Raw genomic sequence first — 21,078 nt, forward strand, 5'->3', positions numbered from 1 at the left:
ATTGTTCAAAATATTGATATTTACGCTACAAATTTTCAATACGCTATATAAATCAACACTGATAGCAGAGGTTTTTTCTGCATAAAACATAAATGTTTTCTTTTTTTTTTTTTCGAACTTATCTATTTATCAATTAGTATCATTTATATGTATTCTTTATAATAATCATTCTTTTTCAAAAAATATTCCATAAATTGAAATGATTTTAAAAACTTTCTCATAGCATAAATGTTATTTGTATATCTCTTTACTTTATGAATAAATGGTTTCACAAAAAAAAAAAAACAAACTAAAAAAGAAAATTTAAATTATTTGACATTTCATACATCATAAGCATAAAGAATTGCAAATACAGGTAAGCGCTGTAATAAAAAAAAAAAAAAAAAATATGAAATTGAGGAATTAGATTGCGAAAAAAATTGCTCAAATTATTAAAATTTAGTTAAATTTTTGATCATAATGATAAGCAAGAAAATATAAAATTGGAATTCTATGCTTTTTTATGAAATTAATATATTTTATAGTTTATCACTGATAGCTTCAAAATTAAAATAATGCAAATGAAATCACTGAACAAATGTAATGATAAATGTCACATAGTGATGATAAATCTTGTACAGATTTACTATTTACATTCTGATAAGTCACAAAAAAAAAAAAAAAAAGATTTTTATGAGAGGGATATAAAATTTTTCTTTATTAAAAATAATTAGCTATCAATGAACTTATATCGGAATTCATTTTTGCTACAGTGAGTGAGCTAAATGAAATCTAATTATGATACTTTTTTAATTGACATGAATCGAACGTATATTCCATCTAATCTTTCCAGCATTATTATTTAATCATAAATCAAACAATCTACAGAAATATGCTTTAAAATAAAAAAAAAAAAAAAAAAAATTGCCATTTTAAGGTATTTCAAACGCTACGCTTTAAAAAAATATAAATTCTTTTAGAATTTCTCTTAAAAAAATGTGAAAATTTTCTTTGTATATAAAAATTATAGGTTCGAAATATTCCTGGAAAACGTTGTCAATTCAGTACAGTACATTGAAGACTTCTGTAATAATTTGTTGTTTGAAGAAAAAAAAGAAACACAGTTTAATGGAAAAATTAGAATATTGAATGCTATAAGAATATTTATTCACCAGTAATCTTTAATATGAAAATGAAAATTTAAATACAAATGTAAAAGATGCGAAAGGGAATAAGTTAATTTCATCATCTGAAATACATGTGGAAAATATATGGAAATTATTGCATCAACAATGAAATAATAAAATAATTAAGAAATTATCAGATTAAATCATTTTAATTATTTGATTTTGTTACAATGATTGTAAAAAGAATTAAAATTGAAAGTGACTGTTCCATTTAGCAAGCTAATTGTAATAAATTTTCAAACAGTAAATAAACTAACTACCAAATATTATTAGTATAATTAGTTTGATGCTAAATATCTAATATAAATTCAGTAATTAATTAATTGCATTCAATAGTCATATGCTCAAAATTTGCATAAAAAATGATAAGATTTAACGTACGACTGGTGGTAATTTCTCATATTCACTTGTATTATTTCAAGTTTTATTTAGAAATAACCCAAAAAAATTGTCTGAGATTACATTTGCAAAATTTTGTTGACAAAGAAAACGAAATTCAATAATTGCAAACTTATGTACAGTAAGAAACTGATTACTGTAGTATGGAGAGGAAGAAAGAGAATTATTCCGTTTGATATTGGGAGCAAAAAGTGCTTATTGCAATACATAACGGCGCTCAATGTGCACGTAACTGCTTCATTCTTTGACATTCTCACTTTTTGTTTTGTTTATTGTTTTTATTGGCTATTTACATCTATCTTATTGTTATAGTTTTCATGATCTTTTGTGGGATTTTTCTTCTTTCAAAATAAAATGTCAAAAGTTTTCATTTCAATTTACAATTTTAAAATATGTGTTAGAAACTACAGTTTCAATTAGGCTATATTTACATATATATCTTAATTTGTATATCAAAAGTTATTTAGACTCTATTTACTTATATATCTAAAAGTAAAATCTTATGTTTTACAGGCGGAAAAATAACTTATGATATACTAGCGAATTTCATAAGCTTTTATTAAGCAAATTTTCAATGGATAGTCAGTGCAGTTAGTTTATTAATGAATTTAAGTTAGATAACATCGACAGTAGTTTGTTTGTTTTCGAGGATTTTTTTCGCCATTAATTTGTTAAATAATTTTTTATAATTAATTTTCTTTAATTCTTTTTGCGATTATCTCAACGAAATCAAATAAATTGAAATAATTTAATTTGATAATTTGTTGATGACTTCTTTATTTCAATGTTGATATAATGTTTCTCACACATATAATACAAATAAAACATAGCAAGCAATTACACTATCGGAAGGTATTTCAGATTTTGAAATGAACTTAAAAGATAATTTCATTGTAAACAATGCATATAAATGATCTGCTCATCAAATCGTCTATGATCACTGATTGAAAATGATATAATCAGTTCACAATTTGTTATTACTTTTCACATGCAGGTAATTTTCCAGTTTTCTAATAGCTTCATTTTATCCAATTATTTGATGACATAACATAATTAAAATTCAGAATAATTTCAGAATAATTCTGAGACAAATGAGAAGAATTAATTCAATTAAGGTACAATCTTGTGTGAAATGAAAATATACGAGTTCTTAATTTCTTTTTTTCGTTTATTTTTTTTTGAATAGCTCCATTTTTAAAAAGTTTTAAGAAAGATGATAATTTTAAGACAGAATTTTGAGAAAATTTAGAAAGAAGGAAAACTTTTTAAGAAGAAAATTTTAAAGAATCTGTGAAATCAGTGTAAAAAACTGATATATTCTGCGAGGAAACAAAAATTTGAGCTTTTGTCATTCATTATTTCTCTTATAAAATGAAAATATACGAATTCTTGTTTTCTCTTTTTCATTTGACTTCCGTCTTTCGGATTCCTTTCACTAGTACGCTGATCTTTTCAGTGTTAAAATGTGATTATCAACCTTTATCACTTGCATATTAACAATTCTAATAGTTTCACTTTATCAAATTAAGAGTGTTTCGCACAAACAGCAATGGTTTCTCTTCCAAAATAGACACTCTTCCATCTTCCATTCTATCACAATTCGACAGTATTACTGCAATCATAAAAATAATTATGTAAATTCATTTCTTCCAGAATTGAATAAAACCAACAAATGAAATTAAGAAGAGTGATCAAATTCCTGAAATGATTAGTCATTCAAAATTCAAAAATCTCAACTAATTTATTCTTTATGAAGAAAACATACATTCTTCCACTTGCCTCGTTTGTATTAATGAGCCATCATTCCATAACTTGTCAACTTTATAATCTGTGATAATCTCCGCGGCTGAAATTGATGCCAGGGAATATCTGATCAACATAACATTGTTGAGATAACTTGAAATGATTATTACTATTTTATCATTTTCAACAGTCCATAATAACAAGAATCATTTTAATTGTACTACAAAAGTAAAACGTAAGGGGCATTCGAACTGAAGTCACTTCCACGTCAAATGCCGTTTCAGCAGGAATTTTAAATAAAAAGTTGGAGCGTTACAGAATACATAAAATATAACCTAGGCTTGTATTTCATGATACATATACTTGGAAGAGAAGTGAAAAGATGAGAATCATACTCTCTCCATTTCCTTGTCTTGCTTGGTTACCAGCTTGGCCACAATAAATGATAAAAGCAATATATACCAATAACTTTGTCATATCAAATAAGTTGTATTATAATTTATATTTCCTAAAATTTTACTCCCAAGTACTACATTATTTGATAATAATAACTTTTGAAGTTTGGTCGAGAAATATCGGTGCACAAAGTCTTCATTGATAAATGTATATCCAAGAGCATTTTCTTAAAAACGGATCAAAAAAAAAAAATGAACGACCAAACTGATTACAATTGTTGGAGATGAAAAAAATAGCGTCTTTAATACTTTGGCAATGGAATTCTTTTGCTCTATTTTCTTAATTTCTCGATTTGAGTAGAAAAAGGAAGAACAAAGTTAGTAGAACATAGAACAACAAAAGTGCTTCTTTATTAACTAGTGATAACAATTTATCATTGTTTTTTTAACTATAAAAACAGTTGACAAAAAAAAAAAAATGTAAAATTGATAGGAAATAAGGAAAATTTCTGGTAGAAATTAACAGGATTTTGCCACTTGATAGTGTGTTTTTTCTCTGAAATCTTAAAATGCAGTCCGAATTTTGAAAGTAAATCTATTGATTTTCATCTGAATTTTAATGTCACGATTATTTCTATTAGATTTTTAAAATTAATAAAGCTGATAGCGATTGAGAGTTAGTAATAACTTAACAGTGAGCAATTGTACATTTATTAACTTTTGAAGCAAATAAATGTATATTTGTAGTGACATTTTAGTTTAAAAAGATCACTTGTAAACTGATATATCCGTGTTTTTTTTTTCTTTTTTTCATTTTAAAAAACAATTACTTTTTTTAAAAAAGTTTTCAAGCAGTCTCTTAAAATCAATGTAAAAACTGATAAGTTGAAAATCTTATTTTTTGCTGCGAGGTAACAACAATTTAAGCTTTTATCATTCATTATTTCTCTTATAAAATGAAAAATACGAATTCTTGTTTTTTCTTTTTCATTTGACTTCCGTCTTTCGGATTCCTTTCACTAGTACGCTGATCTTTTCAGTGTTAAAATGTGATTATCAACCTTTATCACTTGCATATTAACAATTCTAATAGTTTCACTTTATCAAATTAAGAGTGTTTCGCACAAACAGCAATGGTTTCTCTTCCAAAATAGACACTCTTCCATCTTCCATTCTATCACAATTCAATAGCATTGCTGCAATCATCGAAATAATTATGTAAATTCAAAACTGAATTTAATTATTCAAAATTAAAAAGTACTAATAAGTCAATTCTTTATGAAACAAACATACACTCTTCCACTTGCGTTGTTTGTATTAATGAGCCATCATCCCATAACTTGTCAACTTTATAATCTGTGGAAATCTCCGCGGCTGAAATTGATGTCAGAGAATGTCTATCTAACCTTGCTTTGAAATTATTATTGCTATTTTATTCTTTTTAACTTATCAGCCCTTAATAACACGAATCATTTCAAATTTTTTACCAAAACAATCGAGTAGTAAAGTAATTCACATTATCTGCAAAATTAAAAGTAAGTGGCATTCGAACTGAAGTTACTTCCACCGTCAAATGCTGTTTCAGCAGAAATTTTTGAAATATTACGGAATGCACAGAGCGCATACCTAGACTTGTGTTTCATGATAAACATACCTGGAAGAGAAGTGACAAAAAAGGAAAGATGCATACCTGCTACAACTGGTCTAGCTGCTTGGTTAGCAGCTTGGCCACCACAATAAATAATGAAAGCAATATATACCAACAACTTTGTCATATCAAATCAGTTTTATTATAATTAATATTTCCTAAAGTTTTACCTCTTAGTACTACATTATTTGGGAGTAACAAATTTTGAAGTTTGGTCGAGAAATATGGGTTCACTGATAAACATAGTTTCTAAGAACTTTTCTTAAAAATGGGAAAAAAATGACCGAACTAATTATAATAGTTGGAGATGAAAAAATGGCGTCTTTTATACTTTGACAGTGAAATCCTTTTGTTCTATTTTCTTAATATCTCGAGTTGAATGGAAAAAGGAAGAACAAAGTTAGTAGGACGTAGAACGACAAAAGTGCCTCTTTTTTATAGCGATAACAATTTATCATTGTTTTTTTAATTGTAAAAACAATTGACAAAAAAATGTAAAAATTTCAATTTTTTTTGATAGAAATTAAGAAAATTTTCTGGTAGAAATTAACAGGATTTTGCTATTCAGTAGTGTGTTTTTTTCTCTGAAATCTTAAAATGCAGTCCGAATTTTGAAAGTAAATCTATTGATTTTCATCTGAATTTTAATATTACGAAAATTTCTGTTACATCTTTAAATTTAATATCTTTGATTTTTAGGAATAGTAAATGAAAATTAGTAATAACTTAACAATGAGCGGTTGTACATTCATTAACTTTTGAAGCAATTAGATGTATGTTTATAGTGACATTTTAGTTTAAAAAGAATATCGCCATGTCAAGTTTTTCCAATTTCAAATAAAAATTTCTAGACATTTATTTATTCTTGCTTATTTAATTTATGAATTGGCATTAACATCAATTGGACTTTCTGTACACTATGATTAATGCCAGTTTGGATCAGCCATTAAGTTGCATATCATTCTTGACGCTAATATTTAGCTAACATTGGTAGATGATTTAATATAACAAAATAATAAGAATTGTGAAAGGAAATAATAGTGATCCCTTAATTTAATTTGAAAGAGAAATCCCTTAACGTAGTCTCATAAATGAATATCAAAATTGTTAGCAGTTGACGAGTGAGAAATATGCTTCCAGTCATAAGCGTGCATGCTTGCATGCACACCTGTGCTAATTAACTGATTTACTATTAGTAGTAACTAATAGCAGGTCAAATCTTCTGGCTATTTATTTAATTTGAACGCCAGTCTTTATGACTTACGACGAATTTCAATAGAGATGTCACATTTTTGCTTCATTTCACGCTCAATTATGCAACTTATGTAAATTTTTTGAAATTAGTTAAAAATCTAAAATGGATTGAATACCTTTCCAACAGCATACTTGTTTTATATAGGTACACTTTCTTCCTTTTATGTATTTTAAACACATAAATGGAAAACTGATAACTTCGAGGCGATATGCATAACAATTTCAGCCTCTGTTATTTATTATTTCTCTTTTAAAATGAAAATATACGAATTTTTGTTTTTTTTCTTTTCCATTTGACTTCTGTCTTTCGGATTCCTTTCATTAGAACACTGATCTTTTCAATGTAAAAGTGTGGTTATCAATCTTTATCACTTGCATATTAACAATTCTAATAATTTCACTTTATCAAATTAAGAGTGTTTCGCACAAACAGCAATGGTTTCTCTTCCAAAATAGACACTCTTCCATCTTCCATTCTATCACAATTCAATAGCATTGCTGCAATCATCGAAATAATTATGTAAAAAGCACTAATAAGTCAATTCTTTATGAAACAAACATACACTCTTCCACTTGCGTTGTTTGTATTAATGAGCCATCATCCCATAACTTGTCAACTTTATAATCTGTGATAATCTCCGCGGCTGAAATTGATGCGAGGAATATCTGATCAATATAACAAGATTTTTGAGATAACTTAAAATGATTACTACAATCAAGTAATAAAGTAATTCACGCTGTGCTGCAAAACTAAACGTAAGTAACATTCGAATTGAAGTTACTTCCACGTCAGATGTTGTTCTAGCATTACAGAATGCACGAAAAAAAGTGCCTAGATTTTTATTTCATATGCATGCTTGGAAGAGAATTAGCAAAAAAGGAAAGATACATACCTGCTACACCTGGTCCTGGTTGTGCTGGGTTGGCAGCTTGACGACCGCAATAAATGATGAAAGCAATATATACCAGCAACTTTGCCATATCAAATCAGTCGTATTATAATTTATGTTTCCTATAATTTCACTCCTAAGTACTACATTATTTAAGAGTAATAACTTTTGAAGTTTGGTTGAGAAAGATCGGCGAACAAGTTTTAACAGAAATTAACAGGATCTGACTAAGAGTATTTTCTTGAAAATTAAGAAAAAAATGAATGACCGAACTAATTATAATAGTTAAAGATGAAAAAATGGCATTTTTTTATTTCGACAGTGATATCCTTTTGTTCAATTTTCTAAATTTCTCAAGTTGAATGGAAAAAGGGAGAACAAAGTTAGTAGAACGTAGAACGACAAAAATCGTTTTTTGACCAACGATAACAATTTATCATTATTATTTTTTGGCTGTAAAAACAATTGACAAAAAAGTGAAGGTTTTCAATTTTTTTTTCTTTGTTTTTGTAGGGATTAGGAAAAATTTTTGGTATTAATTAATACTTATTTTTTATTTGGTTTGTTAAGTTGGTAATAACATTAATTGCACTGCTATACTGTACCATAAATGCCATCTCAGTTATCTGAAACGGGTTGTATTCATATTTTGATCATGACCTCACTTTGTTTGTTGCTATTAAGTTACATATCACTTATCCAGTTAAATTTAACTTTATACAACTAAAATAATAAGAATGTGGAGTAATTTTAAAAATAATGCGCACAAAAAGGATAATTCAATTAAGGTATAATCCCTTGTAAAATAAAAATGTACGAGTTCTTGTTGTTTTTTTTTTTTCCCAGTTTTTATTTGTTCTTTTTGGAAACAATCTTCAAAAAATTTCTTGAAATCAATGTAAAAACTAATAAGTTGAAAATTTTATCTTTCTCTGCGGAAAAACAACAATTTAAGGTTTTATCATTCATTGTTTGTCTTATAAAATGGATATAAATGAATTCTCGTTTTTTCTTTCTCATTAGATACTGTGACCTTTTCAGTGTTAAAATGTGGTTATCAATCTTTATCACTTGCATGTTTACAATTCTAATAATTTCACTTTATCAAATTAAGAGTGTTTCGCACAAACAGCAATGGTTTCTCTTCCAAAATTGAATGAAACGAAGGGTGAAACTTAAAAGAGTTATCAAATTCCTGAAATGATTAATTATTCAAAATAAAAAATTCCAATTAATTAATTCATTGTAAAATTCACAACAAATCGGAGACTATCAATAATATTTTTCATAATTAAATAACGGGAAGCGTCAAAAACTGCGAAACGTTTGCGCTGGTTACTCGTTACGTTTTCCATAGAACTCAAAAATAAACTTCTGCTTTGAATGGAAATTGAAAAAAAATTAGTAAACAATCAAATTCATAATGAACTGATTTTTTTGATTTTTTATCCGCGGTAGGCTCATCAAACAATGTTCCTCTCAGAAATTTAAAAAACATTCAACAGTGTTTATCTTTGACCTACCAAACAATATTTTAATTCAAATATTTTTGACAACATCAATCATAGTTTTACAAATGATTCATTACATTCACATTGTCTGCAAGTGCAATTATAAGGATTATAATAAAAGAGACGAAATTATCAAAGAGAACATGTGACTATCATTTTAATCACAAAAGTAATGATTCAAACTTTTTTCAAAAATTCCCTTGTTCTATTTATTATGAAGCAACGCATAAGTATTACGTGAATTAAGTGTTACACGTTTTGCTGTTCTCTAATTTTACACGTACTTCATATATTTAAGTCTTATTGACCTTTTAACTATAGCTATTATTTATATATCAATTACTTCAAATTATTATTGGACATCGGACAACAATCAGTCCAAAGCATTCATTGTCTTCTTCCTCCTTTCTCTTCCTTATTTCTCTTGCATGCACGCCATGCAGCAAAATGCATACCCAGAACGGTGATTTTAGTTTTGAATAGTATTACTGATAAAAATGGATATAGCCTCTTAAAAGGATTTCTTCAAAAGTTATTTTAACTTTTTTAAGTTTTAACTTTTCAAAAGTTATTTTAACAGTAACTTTAGTTGAAAAGGATTTCATAAAGCAATTTTAGCATTTGTGTTTCAGACAGAAATGCAGCTACTTCGTTGGCATACCGTATGCTAAGACAGCTGAAGAAAATGAAGTCACAGTGGAGCATTCCTTGGCCGATGGCCACGGAAGCTATTATCAAAGGGACTGTCAAGCGAAAAAGGCCTGAACTTGTGGGAAAATTGAAGAGGATGTGAAGAGGATTTCTAATTGATTTATTCTTTCTTGGCTAATATTTTTCATCTCTTTCAGATGCTGCACAATGTCATGGCTTTTGTTCATTCTGGCTGACCAGGTCACTTCGATAGCCATCATCATCATCCAACCTTCGTCATTTCTTTACTCGGACGCCTTTTTCATCTTCACTCAAGTAACTTGACTAACTAATTTATTAATTCCAATTTCTTTTTAATTATTTTCATGGTGTTACTATTAGTCACACTGTTATTGTTTCTTCTTTTTTTTTTTCAGTTTGATAAATTTAAGAGAATTGTAACCCAGCATAAATTAGCATAACTTATAATTTGATCGCGAATTTTTTTGATTGTTTACTCTTTTGATTGCTTTTCATTTTGAAAATATGACTTTTTCTTTTTTGATTGTTCAATTTTTTCTTTTCTTTTTGGGGGTGGGAGGGAGGAGGCTTCTGGTCCTTTGTTTACTAATATGTAAAAGTGGTAAAAAAAATACAATAAAAAAGAAAACAAAAAAATTTTAAAAAAACCAAAAAACAGCAAATTAAAAGAATAAAAAATCAAAAAACAAATAACAATATAAATATATATGGAAATATGAAAAAAAAAATAAGAAAAATAAAGAAAAAATGCAAAAAAAGTAAAGAAAAGAGTCGAAAAATTGAAAACAAAAAAAAGATATCCTTACTTTCACTTTTCTGACTTATATTACTACTTTCCATTTTTATTTCTCTCCTTTACTGTGTTTTATCAGTTACTGTCTCACCACTTTTCATTTTTTATGGTTTATTTTTTAATTTAGCTTTTCTTTTTCATTCTTAGTGTTATTTGTTTTCATGTTTGCTTTTCATCTTTATTTTTCCATTAATCTTTTTCTTCTTTATGATATCTTTATTTTCATATACTTACCAATACTTTTATATATTTATGTCTTTTTTTTTCTTTCATTAACCTAATATCTTGTTCTTGTAATGGTTATAGGATGAGGTCAGAAAAAATTCTAGTCGAGATCTGAGGCTACTATCCGATATGTTACTCGATCGACTAACTTTGTCACCATAGACGTAAGGATTTATCGAATTGTGTGAAAGATTGTTCCTCTGCTTTATCAGAATATCTGAAGTATTTGGTAAAACAGCTATATTCAATTAAGTTAAGGCTTAGGTAATTGTAAAGCGAAATGTCTTCAAACTTTTATGAATAGAACTTTTAGTATCAAGTATTAGGCATCTTTGATAAGTAAGTGATTGAAATTTTTAACTGTTTGAAATTTTTTTTCTTTTTTTGTGTTTACTGATATTTTTCCCACAATTTATTGTTTCATTTTGTATTATTTAAATTATCATAAAGTTTTTTTTATTATTAGGTACTACAGAGCTTAAATTAGGGTATTTCCATGCCTATCTGAATATTCTAAGCTATTTTGAAATGTGATAATTTAATCATTTTTTGTAATTTTAATTTGTTGCATTGCATTTTTGATATTCTTACTAAATTTATAATGCTTTTCTAATTTCGCTGCACAATTTTTACAATTACTGATTATTATCAACTGTAACAGGACAGTTTGTTATGGTTGTCCTACTGTATTCCTACTTAAATTTTAAGTTTAAACATCTGATCAACTTTATTTTTAGTTGTGTTTAAGTTTAAACATATTTTTAATTCTTAATTGCCACTGTAATTGAAGTTAGTTTTTAGCTTTTTGAAATTGATTGTTGAATATTTAATACAACTTTTATTTACCAACTTTATTTTTTGCAACTTCTTTTGAATTTTTTTCTAAAACGTTATGTCGAATAATTTAGTGAATGTTTCATTATATGATTATTTAGACTTACAAATGTTATTGTTATATCAACTAGATATTGCCATCTGTTTCATATTTAATAATTTTATGATGTTCTAATTAGTTTAAAATTTTTATTTGAACAGAATCTTTCTTATTTACAGTTCTTGTTTGAAATCTGTTCATTAATTTGTTTATCTCTGAAAAGTTATTTTAATACTGGTAACTTAATTTAATTTGTAATTGTATTATTTTTAAGTTTAATTTTTGAAAAACTTCATTGTACTTCACTTAAATTTATATCGTTTATATCTATATAAACTATAAATTAATGGTATTTTGTTATATGAGATGCTCTTTTTTTTAAATTTTTTTACTCCCAAATAATGTGACAAATATGTTATAGAATGTTCAAACATCATATTTTAAAGTTCTAAAATTTTATTTTTTTCTATTTCTTTCTCTTTTTGATTGTGTCACTTTTTTTAAAGTTTTATTTCTTTTTGTTTTGTATTCATGTTCAATTTTTTGATATTTCGACAATTTTTTCTTTATTTAAAGTCATTTTCTAATTGAATTTTTTGAGATAATCTCTTCCAAAAAAAAAAAAAAAAAAAAAAAATGATAATTTTATCGAAATTTTGATAACTTTTAATCATTTCTTTCCACTTTGGTAAATTTTGAATTTGTAATTTAATTTTCTGATGCTATTTGTCTTTACATATTTTTTTTTATATCCGTGTACATTTTATTCTTAATTCCATTTCTTTTTCTGTTCAAATTATTCCAGTTGACATTCTGTTATTTTAGTTCAGCTTTTGATGCTTTTTTCCAGTTTTGTTCACTTCAGATCTATTTTTTACATTACTTTAAAATAACTTTTATTTATGTCTGTCTATTCACAATGGGTTTTTTACCTCTTTGCTATTTTCATTTATAATTTTTTTTTTTTTTTTTGTTGTTAACCTACTTTTTGCATGTCTCTTCGTTAAACTAATTTTTTCATTTTTTTTTTTCTCATCTGCTATTTGCATATATCTCTTTTTACTGAAATCACACTCACTATCACTTTATCATAATTTTCCTATTTTACATCATTTATATTTTTGCCCACATATTCATTATATGTAAATTAGTATCTATTATTATTTACTATAAATTATTATTAATTACTACTTACTAATCACTATATTTTAATTGTTTTGCTATTTGTTATTTATTACTATTTAATGTTGTTTACTATCTTGCTTATTATTTAGATTATTTACTATTATATCACTTATCTTTATATTACTTGTTGTTACTTGTTATTTATTATATTAATATTCATTATTATTTTGTTATTATTATTACCTAATTTATTATTATTCACAAATGAGAATAGTTTCAACTTTGAAAAGAGTTTTCACCTTTACAGGTAGTAAAATTAAAATCAGTTTGCTTAAAACAAAATGCTACTTGCAATTATTTTGCATTAAAAGAAAGTCTTTTTCACCAATTAATTAAATTATAATTTTTTTGCGTTTATCACTAATTTTTTTTTCACTTTTTAAAATTAAATTTAGTTCTTAAATTTTGTATCAAAAATTCTTAAACAATCGTAATATTTTGAACAGTGCAAGCGAATAATTTGATTAATTAATATGGTAACAGAAATAATTACTTATCATATCACTTAATCACTGTTACTTACACTGTTACTTATCATATCACTTAATCACTGTCACTTGTCACTGTTACTTATCATATCACTTAATCACTGTTACTTACACTGTTACTTATCATATCACTTAATCACTGTCACTTGTCACTGTTACTTATCATATCACTTAATCACTGTTACTTACACTGTTACTTATCATATCACTTAATCACTGTTACTTACACTGTTACTTATCATATCACTTAATCACTGTTACTTATCACCCTACCACTTCAGATACAATGTGATACTGACTGATAATTGATGTTGGATTTTTATGTACAATTTGTTCCATTATTAATTTTGTAATTACTAATTCTAGCAGATAATAAACTTAAATAGTATAATTTTATCAAATAATACTATCATAATTAACAATAAATAAAATTTAGCTAGTCTCTTTCATTGCAATATTAATATATCTACATTTTGATTTCAAAATTTTTATAAATATATTCCTGCAATTACTAGAGATACATTATAAATCCTTTTTAATTGACATTATTACCAGACAAGATAAATTTGTCAAAACAAAATAAAATAAAAGTAGTACATTAATTTTAATCAGTTTTACTTTTCAAAGTTTTATTATCATTTAAAAGTTAAAGTTTTTGTAATGTTTACTGCTTGAACTATAAGAATGATGATAATTGAAAAATTCTAATTTTTCAAATTATTTATCACTACAAAACGAAATTAAAAATGTTAGTAAATTATAGTTTTATCACCTGATCTATATTTTAATTTCAAAAATTTTTATAAATGATATGATAATTGGTGCATAATTTACCTAACTGTTTAATCCACTGAAACTTATGATGTTAGAAAAAATTTACCTCATTTTAAAATGTAAAAAATATTCATTCTAAGATATTCCATTTGGTTATTTTTAATTTTTTGTGCAAGATATTAGCATATAGATGTAGAGATGACATGATGAATACAATATTCGAATTGCTGATTAGCTCAAAAAATTTTTACTCAGTTTGTTAACATAAAAATTCAAAAGATTATAATTTAATGCTTACTCAAATTTTCCACTTTTCGTCTCTTTTTTCTTATCATTTGCTTATTATTATTTTATTTATTCATTTCTCCTTCGTCGGATTATTCGATCCTTTGTATTAAAAAAATAACAAGAGAAAAAAAAAAAAAAACAAACAAATATTTATATCAATTTTTTGACAATCAAAATAAACAAATTAATTTTAATCTTCCCAATCACTCATTTCATAATCACTTTCCATTCCTAAGCTTGATAACGGTATTGGCTTCACCAGGTCACCTTTAATAACACGTATTTCACGTTTTGATGACCTGGTATAGACATATGGCGAGCATATTGGTGCTGCCATACGACCCAAAATTTCCTGAGTATCCATACTTTCTTGCATATAAAAAACTTGTACTCCTAAAAAATGAGTAAAATATTTTTAAGAATTTTTTTTAAATTAAATTTAATTCAAGAAAAAAAAATACATATGTGGTTTTTTTCCTTTCTCTCAAAAAAGATAAATAATTTAGAGTATTTGAGCATTTTAAGACAATTTATTATTTGTTTAAAAAGGAAAATGTTAAGGAAAGGATGAAATTAAATTGTAAATTTGATTTACAAGAAATAATTTAACTACATTATTTTTTTTTTTTTGTTTTTGTTTTTTGCTCATTTCATTTATTCTTATTACTCATTATTGAAAGCATTGACAAATAAGATATTGCCATAACTGAGAAACTATTCCTAAGTTTAGCATATTTGATTAGTATTTTAAAGTACGATTAAACAAAATTTGATTAGAATTTTAGCAAATGATTACGATAAAAGAATTAGGAAATTTAATAACTTGTGAGGAATTTTTGAAAATTTATGAAATACTTAAAACACAAAAAAATTTAGAAATTTTTTCAAATAAAAAACAGAAAAATTGTTTAAAAAAAACTTAGAAATTTTAGGTAAAACACTAATAAATACCTGAGTAAATACGTCGACGAAGCTTTCGTGCGCATTCCATCATTTTACGTGATGCTTCTTCAATTGCAAAAATTGTTAAATTTCTAGAAGCAAGAGAAGTTTGCCTTGGTTTCTGTTCATTTGAACAATTTGTAACGATCATTTGAGTAATTTCTGAGGTACCAGATGTAGAGACACTACTTCGTGATGATTCTTTCCATACATCATTTGTTAAACTTTCTAGGCCTATAATTTCCTTTCATAGTTTAAGAATAAATTTTGATATTAAATGTTTTTTATTTTTTCATTTCTTAATTTTTTATTTTGTTTTTTAAATAAAAAACTTCATTATTCTTCAATCTCTCAGTAGCAAAAAATAAAATAATTTTTAAAATTTGATATAAATAAATTAATTTACTTCGATCAGATGAGCTATCAATGCTATTTTTGGATCCCATATTGCTACTGCATCGTGAATTTAACCAAGAACTTTTTCGCTGTGGTGGCTTTTCGTCCGGTTCCGGTTGTGGTGTTCCAAGCTGTGCAAAATTTGGTATCCGATTTGCACTATGGTATATCCTAAAGAGAAAAAAAAAAAAAGATAGCTAACATTTTATTTTAGTAAAAATTTAAACTAACATTTTATTTTTTAACAAAATTTTTGCTTTAAATATGTTTGCAATTATTTTCGTTTCTTTTTTCATCAATTATTTTTACCAAATGATTTTCTTCGATAATAGTAATAATAATGAGTCAAAATAAATTATAAGTTTATAATTATTGGTCTTATTTTTTTAGAAAAAAAAAATGCTTGTTAGCGCTTAATAATGATAATGAATCATAATAAAATTATAATTCTTATTTTTTCTTTCAAGAAAAAAAAAATTGTTTGGCTAATTCGATAAACATTTTTCACATACAATAGATAATACTATTTCATTATTTTAATGAGTTAAAATGTAAGAAAATTTTTGAGCACTTAATAAGTAGTGGAAATAAAAAACAAAACATTTGATAAACATTCAATGTAGCATATTTTTCTTACATAAATAAAAACTGTTTAATCAGATCAAATCAGATAAATTATTGATAGTAAAGAGATCATCTATATTGATTGATGCTTCATAAGCTGCTGCTTGATATCATAATATAAAACTTTAATTTTCTATGTCATCTTGCGGCGATTAATTTGTTAAAGTATAAATATATTCTTAATTAAGTACAAAACCTTCAAAGTATTAATTAAATTACCCATGTTATTAATTAAGTAGAAAATCTTTTGATAAAATTACCTAAGTAATCGAATATTATGTGGCATTTTAAATTCAATAAATTGAAACAATACAGCTGAATTGTAATGTCGAAAGCCAAGACAATTTAAATGAAGTATATTTAAAAGTCGTGTAATTGATTCATCAATTTGACATGTTTCACCCAAATGAAAAACATACGGTGGAATATCCAAATCTTCCACTACCTAAAATTTTAATCAAAATTTTTGAAATTTTGATCTAAGCAAAATAAATTATTGTACAAAATTTGAAATTAAGTGAAACAAATAAAATGAAGAAAGATAAGATAGTTTATTGGTGCTAAAAGCATTTCCCATGCAATTTAAGTAAATATTAAAAGATGCACAATCTTTTATTTTGCTAATAATAAATTAGCATTCGAAAAGAGCAAATATAAGAAAAGCTTAATTTAATTTTGTTAAAATATATATCAATTTTGTTTAGAAATTAAAAAAAAAAATACTCTTACATGATGAGAGAAATTTGGTGATAAATTTGCTAAGAAGGGAAAATTTTTAATTTAAAATTTATGGTTAAATTTTTATAATGTAAGAAATTAGAAACCTGAAGTTTAGCGATTGCTTTACAGTATCGATCTTTTTTATTTTCTTTACCATATGTACAACCAATTGCTAATCGTTTTAACGTCCTATGTAATCGTTCACACAATGCATCAATTGCTTTTGATGAAATATATAAACCTGCAAATATTTTAATTTTATGCTTTGAAAAAAAAATAAATTTTAGCAAAAAAAAAAAAATTTTTTTGTAACAAGATGAAGATGAAGTATATATTGCTAATTAAAATAAGCAATTACTTAAGAAATAAACAAATAAACAAAGATAATAAGAAAGGGAAAAAAAAAAACACAAGGAAAAGCAATCTATGAAATTATGAATATTTCAACAGATTGAATTTGAAGAAGCAAAGAAATAAACAAATTAGAAAATTTCAAGTTTAGACTTTTCTTAGTTTTCTTTATTCATTCCTTTTTTTCTCAAAAAAAAAAAAAAAAAAAATGAAATAAATTTTACAATAAATAAAAGAAAGAAAAATTTCATATTTATTGAATCATGCAAGCCGAGCAATTGTTACATTACTAACTTTGAGGTTCAGCTTTGTTTACTAATAGTCTTTCATTTATCATACAAAAAAAAAAAAAAAAGACAAAAATGAGCAAAATGATTTTGCTAATTAAAATAGTTTTTTAATTAAAATATAATGAGAATAAGAAATGATAAGAATAATTGTGACAAAAAAAATTGGAATTTTAAATTTTAACAAACTATAATACTTACCGACAATTTGTAAATTAACAATGGGTCCTTTAATTGAATCTGCAAGAAAGCATGGAAAAGCAGCTGTACATTGAGAAGAAGATTGTGGTACTGTCGAGTCGAGAATAAGAATGGATTCTAAGAGCGGAAAAGCAAACAAGGAATGTAATAAACGCCTATTTGGTCTGAAAAAAAAAAATGAGATTTAATAAAAATATGTTTAAAAAAGAATTAATTTTGCTATTTAAAAAAAAAAAAAACATACGGTAATCATAAATTTCCTTTCTACTGTAATATGCAAATTTTTTCTTACTGTAATATACGATTTTTCGTATTGTAATATATAAATTTCTTTGCTGAGTTACATTATTATTTGCAATAAGATAAAAGTAAATAATAAGTAAGTGTTAAAAGTATAAAGAAAGTGTAAGAGAAAGATTAATCAATAATATTAAATGGTTTAAAGTTAAAATTTAATTTCCATTGATTACGATGCAAATTGTTGAAGCAAATAAATAAACAATTGAAAATAAGAATATGATATATTTTTTATAGAGCTTTTTAATAAATATCAGTAAACCTTTTCTTGTCAAAATAACAATTTGAATTCCACATTCGTAATGTTGTAATCGAGTGAAGTTGTGATAAAATATTACCAAAATCCTCACTTAAACAACCATTTCGAATTGTTAACGTTGTTAATGATTGTAATCTGAAAATTAAAAAAAAAAAAAACTAATTTAGATTATTACGAAAAAAAAAAATTTTTTTTTTCTAATAAATAAATTTGAACGAGAAAGAATTATGAATTTATTGAATTCAAAAGAAAAAAAAAATAAATATTGTCAAATAATTAAAAATAAATCATATAAACAAAGTTGTTAAATAATATTGATTCTGTGATAACTGTTTAAAAAAAAAAAATAATAATAGTAGTTCACTTTTTATCATGTTAAAATTATAATATTTAATTAAATTTGAAAAAATTTGAAAAGAAACAAAAAAAAAAAATAATTGCTAACCTAAAAAGCATAGCTTTTAATGCTCGATTTGCATATTTATCAAAATTAAATCTTAGCCTATACGTAGCACCACGTGTATCCGTCAACTGTATACGATATGTAAATTTGGCACTTTTAGCATGTTGCACAATACCTCGAGCAAATAGCATTTGTTGTTCATCATCATCTAAAAAAAAAAAAAAAAAATTGCTTTAATATTTCCCGCATATATGTATTTAAATTTTTTTTAGCGCATTTTAATTGCAACCATTGAAAATTTCTTTTTTTTTTTTTTAATCTTTATTTCATTATTTTCATTCATTCATTATTTTATTGCAATTCTATTTTTTTTTTTTTTTTAAATTTATTTCAATTGAATTTCCTACTTTGATTTCTGTGATATCCAAACTAATTATAATTATATCACAATTATAATATTTAATTAGCTAATAATACAAATTTTTAAAAATTTATTTAAATTTTGTTTTATTATAAAAAAATATGCAAATCATCATACTAAAATATGGCATAATTTTAAATATAATATAAATTTAAAATGTTTGAAATAATTTTCATACTACAAAATTATCATTATTAATTTAATATCTACTAAAAAATAATCTTTTTTTTTTCATCTTCTTCTTCTAAAAAAAATACAATTGCCATAAAATAATGGATGAATGAATGAATGAATGAAAATAAAATAAAAATTTAAAGAAAAAAAATTTGAAAAAAAAGAAATATTTCCATAGCATACCATTTTGCTCAACAATTCCAATATCCAATGCTATAATATCAAACCATTTTCCATAAATTGTATGAAAATGCTTGCAGCATTGCTGTAATTTCAATCGTTCCAACGGTGAAAAATATTCAAAAAGTTGTAGCAGTGCAGCTTCCGGAAGATAATTACCATTCATTAAGACAAATAATTATCATCTGTAACAAATAAAATTATCAGATTAAAAAAATTTTAAACTTTTTTTGATTCTTTTTTTGTTGTCCAAATATGTTTAAAAAAAGGAGCGAAAAAAAAGAAGAAAAAAGTTTTTTTTTTTTTTAAGTTATACTTTCAAATTTAAATATATTATTGAAGTATTGTAGCATATCATACAAACTCTGATTTTGTTTGCATTTTTTTCATTTAAAGTATAAATGACCTATGTCATGTGTTTTTTTTAAAAAAAAAGATAAAATGGTGAATTTGCAAATTTAATAATATTTAAATTATAAATTTTATATTTGCGCTGAAATAAGCGGACTAATTCTCAAATTTAGAACATATGTGGAATAGATTTTATTTTCAAAATTAAATTGTTTATTCTCATTTTAAAACATTTTAATAATATGTTATTAATATTAGACAAAATAAAAAAGATTTTTTACAAAATTTGATCGATTACCAATGAGAAAGCACAAATTGATGATAATTGCAAAAGGAATGCCATCATAAATCTTCTTATTTAAACTTCTAAACAATTTCCGCACATTTATCAATTTGTAATTTTATTTTCGGTATTTACGATATTGTTATAGCTATCATTCTTTCTGACAGCTTTTGCGTATTTCAAATTATTTTTAATCAATTGCATTAAAAAAAAAAGATTCCAAATATAAATTAACTTTTATGCTAATATCAAATTATTGCAAAATATAATTGTTAAAAATATAAAACTGAAAAATTACCTAAAAAAAAAAAAAAAAAAAAACTACATTTCATAAGAAATTTGATATATTTTTTTTTTTTTTTTTGTATCAATTATTTAAGTATTATCACTAATAAATATGATAAAGCATAAAAGAATAAATAATACACTGTAAAATAATACTTTTCTAAACTAATAATATCTCTTTTTTTTAATATAATTTTTTAAATTTTTTTTTTAAAAAAAAAGAAAGAAAAATTATTATTTATTTTGATATAAAATATTTTATTGTTTATAATTTTAGAAAGAAAAAATTCGATTCAATGCTAAAAGATAGAAAAGCTATAATTTAAGAGAAAGGAAAATAAAAGGAAAGAAATTATGAAATTTAATGAAAATTGATTCGTAAAATTTAGAATACCTTCATCAACACTTAACAATGTATGTGTGTATGTTTGTGTGTCTGCATGTGTGTGCATATGCCTGTGTATGCGTGTATGTGAACGTATGTTTGCACGAGTGTATGTGTGTATGTATGTGCATGTAAGCATGTGTGTATGTGTGTGTGTGTGTGTGTGTGTGTCAATAACACCACAAAACGATAAAACGAGAGCACAGTTTAGAAT

General features: G+C 24.7%; 5 protein-coding genes across 5 annotated transcripts; 1 reads left to right on the forward strand and 4 right to left on the reverse strand.

The window, feature by feature from the left end:
* Positions 1 to 3,076: 3,076 nt before the first annotated feature.
* Positions 3,077 to 3,785, reverse strand: Bm8078 (Uncharacterized protein; the record flags this gene model as incomplete). The annotated part of the gene is made up of 3 exons (XM_043080885.1): positions 3,077 to 3,177; positions 3,331 to 3,411; positions 3,704 to 3,785. The coding sequence occupies 3 exons, from the start codon at positions 3,783 to 3,785 to the stop codon at positions 3,077 to 3,079; spliced, it is 264 nt and encodes an 87-aa protein (XP_042936819.1).
* Positions 3,786 to 4,798: 1,013 nt separating this feature from the next.
* Positions 4,799 to 5,478, reverse strand: Bm18142 (Uncharacterized protein; the record flags this gene model as incomplete). The annotated part of the gene is made up of 3 exons (XM_043080886.1): positions 4,799 to 4,899; positions 4,997 to 5,077; positions 5,394 to 5,478. The coding sequence occupies 3 exons, from the start codon at positions 5,476 to 5,478 to the stop codon at positions 4,799 to 4,801; spliced, it is 267 nt and encodes an 88-aa protein (XP_042936820.1).
* Positions 5,479 to 7,002: 1,524 nt separating this feature from the next.
* On the reverse strand, positions 7,003 to 7,586 carry Bm18143 (Uncharacterized protein; the record flags this gene model as incomplete). Its single annotated transcript, XM_001893617.1, has 3 exons — positions 7,003 to 7,103; positions 7,169 to 7,249; positions 7,499 to 7,586. 3 exons carry the CDS (start codon positions 7,584 to 7,586, stop codon positions 7,003 to 7,005), a joined length of 270 nt encoding a protein of 89 aa, XP_001893652.1.
* Positions 7,587 to 9,443: 1,857 nt separating this feature from the next.
* On the forward strand, positions 9,444 to 9,893 carry Bm17669 (Uncharacterized protein; the record flags this gene model as incomplete). The annotated part of the gene is made up of 3 exons (XM_043080887.1): positions 9,444 to 9,469; positions 9,625 to 9,775; positions 9,855 to 9,893. 3 exons carry the CDS (start codon positions 9,444 to 9,446, stop codon positions 9,891 to 9,893), a joined length of 216 nt encoding a protein of 71 aa, XP_042936821.1.
* Positions 9,894 to 14,495: 4,602 nt separating this feature from the next.
* Positions 14,496 to 19,726, reverse strand: Bm8079 (Uncharacterized protein; the record flags this gene model as incomplete). The annotated part of the gene is made up of 9 exons (XM_043080888.1): positions 14,496 to 14,698; positions 15,257 to 15,481; positions 15,654 to 15,814; positions 16,528 to 16,712; positions 17,092 to 17,228; positions 17,827 to 17,990; positions 18,386 to 18,517; positions 18,828 to 18,993; positions 19,564 to 19,726. The coding sequence occupies 9 exons, from the start codon at positions 19,724 to 19,726 to the stop codon at positions 14,496 to 14,498; spliced, it is 1,536 nt and encodes a 511-aa protein (XP_042936822.1).
* Between the last annotated feature and the right edge of the window lie 1,352 nt (positions 19,727 to 21,078).

Source organism: Brugia malayi, assembly GCF_000002995.4.
Source record: "Brugia malayi strain FR3 genome assembly, contig: Bm_v4_Chr3_scaffold_001, whole genome shotgun sequence".
NCBI classification, from domain to species: domain Eukaryota; kingdom Metazoa; phylum Nematoda; class Chromadorea; order Rhabditida; family Onchocercidae; genus Brugia; species Brugia malayi.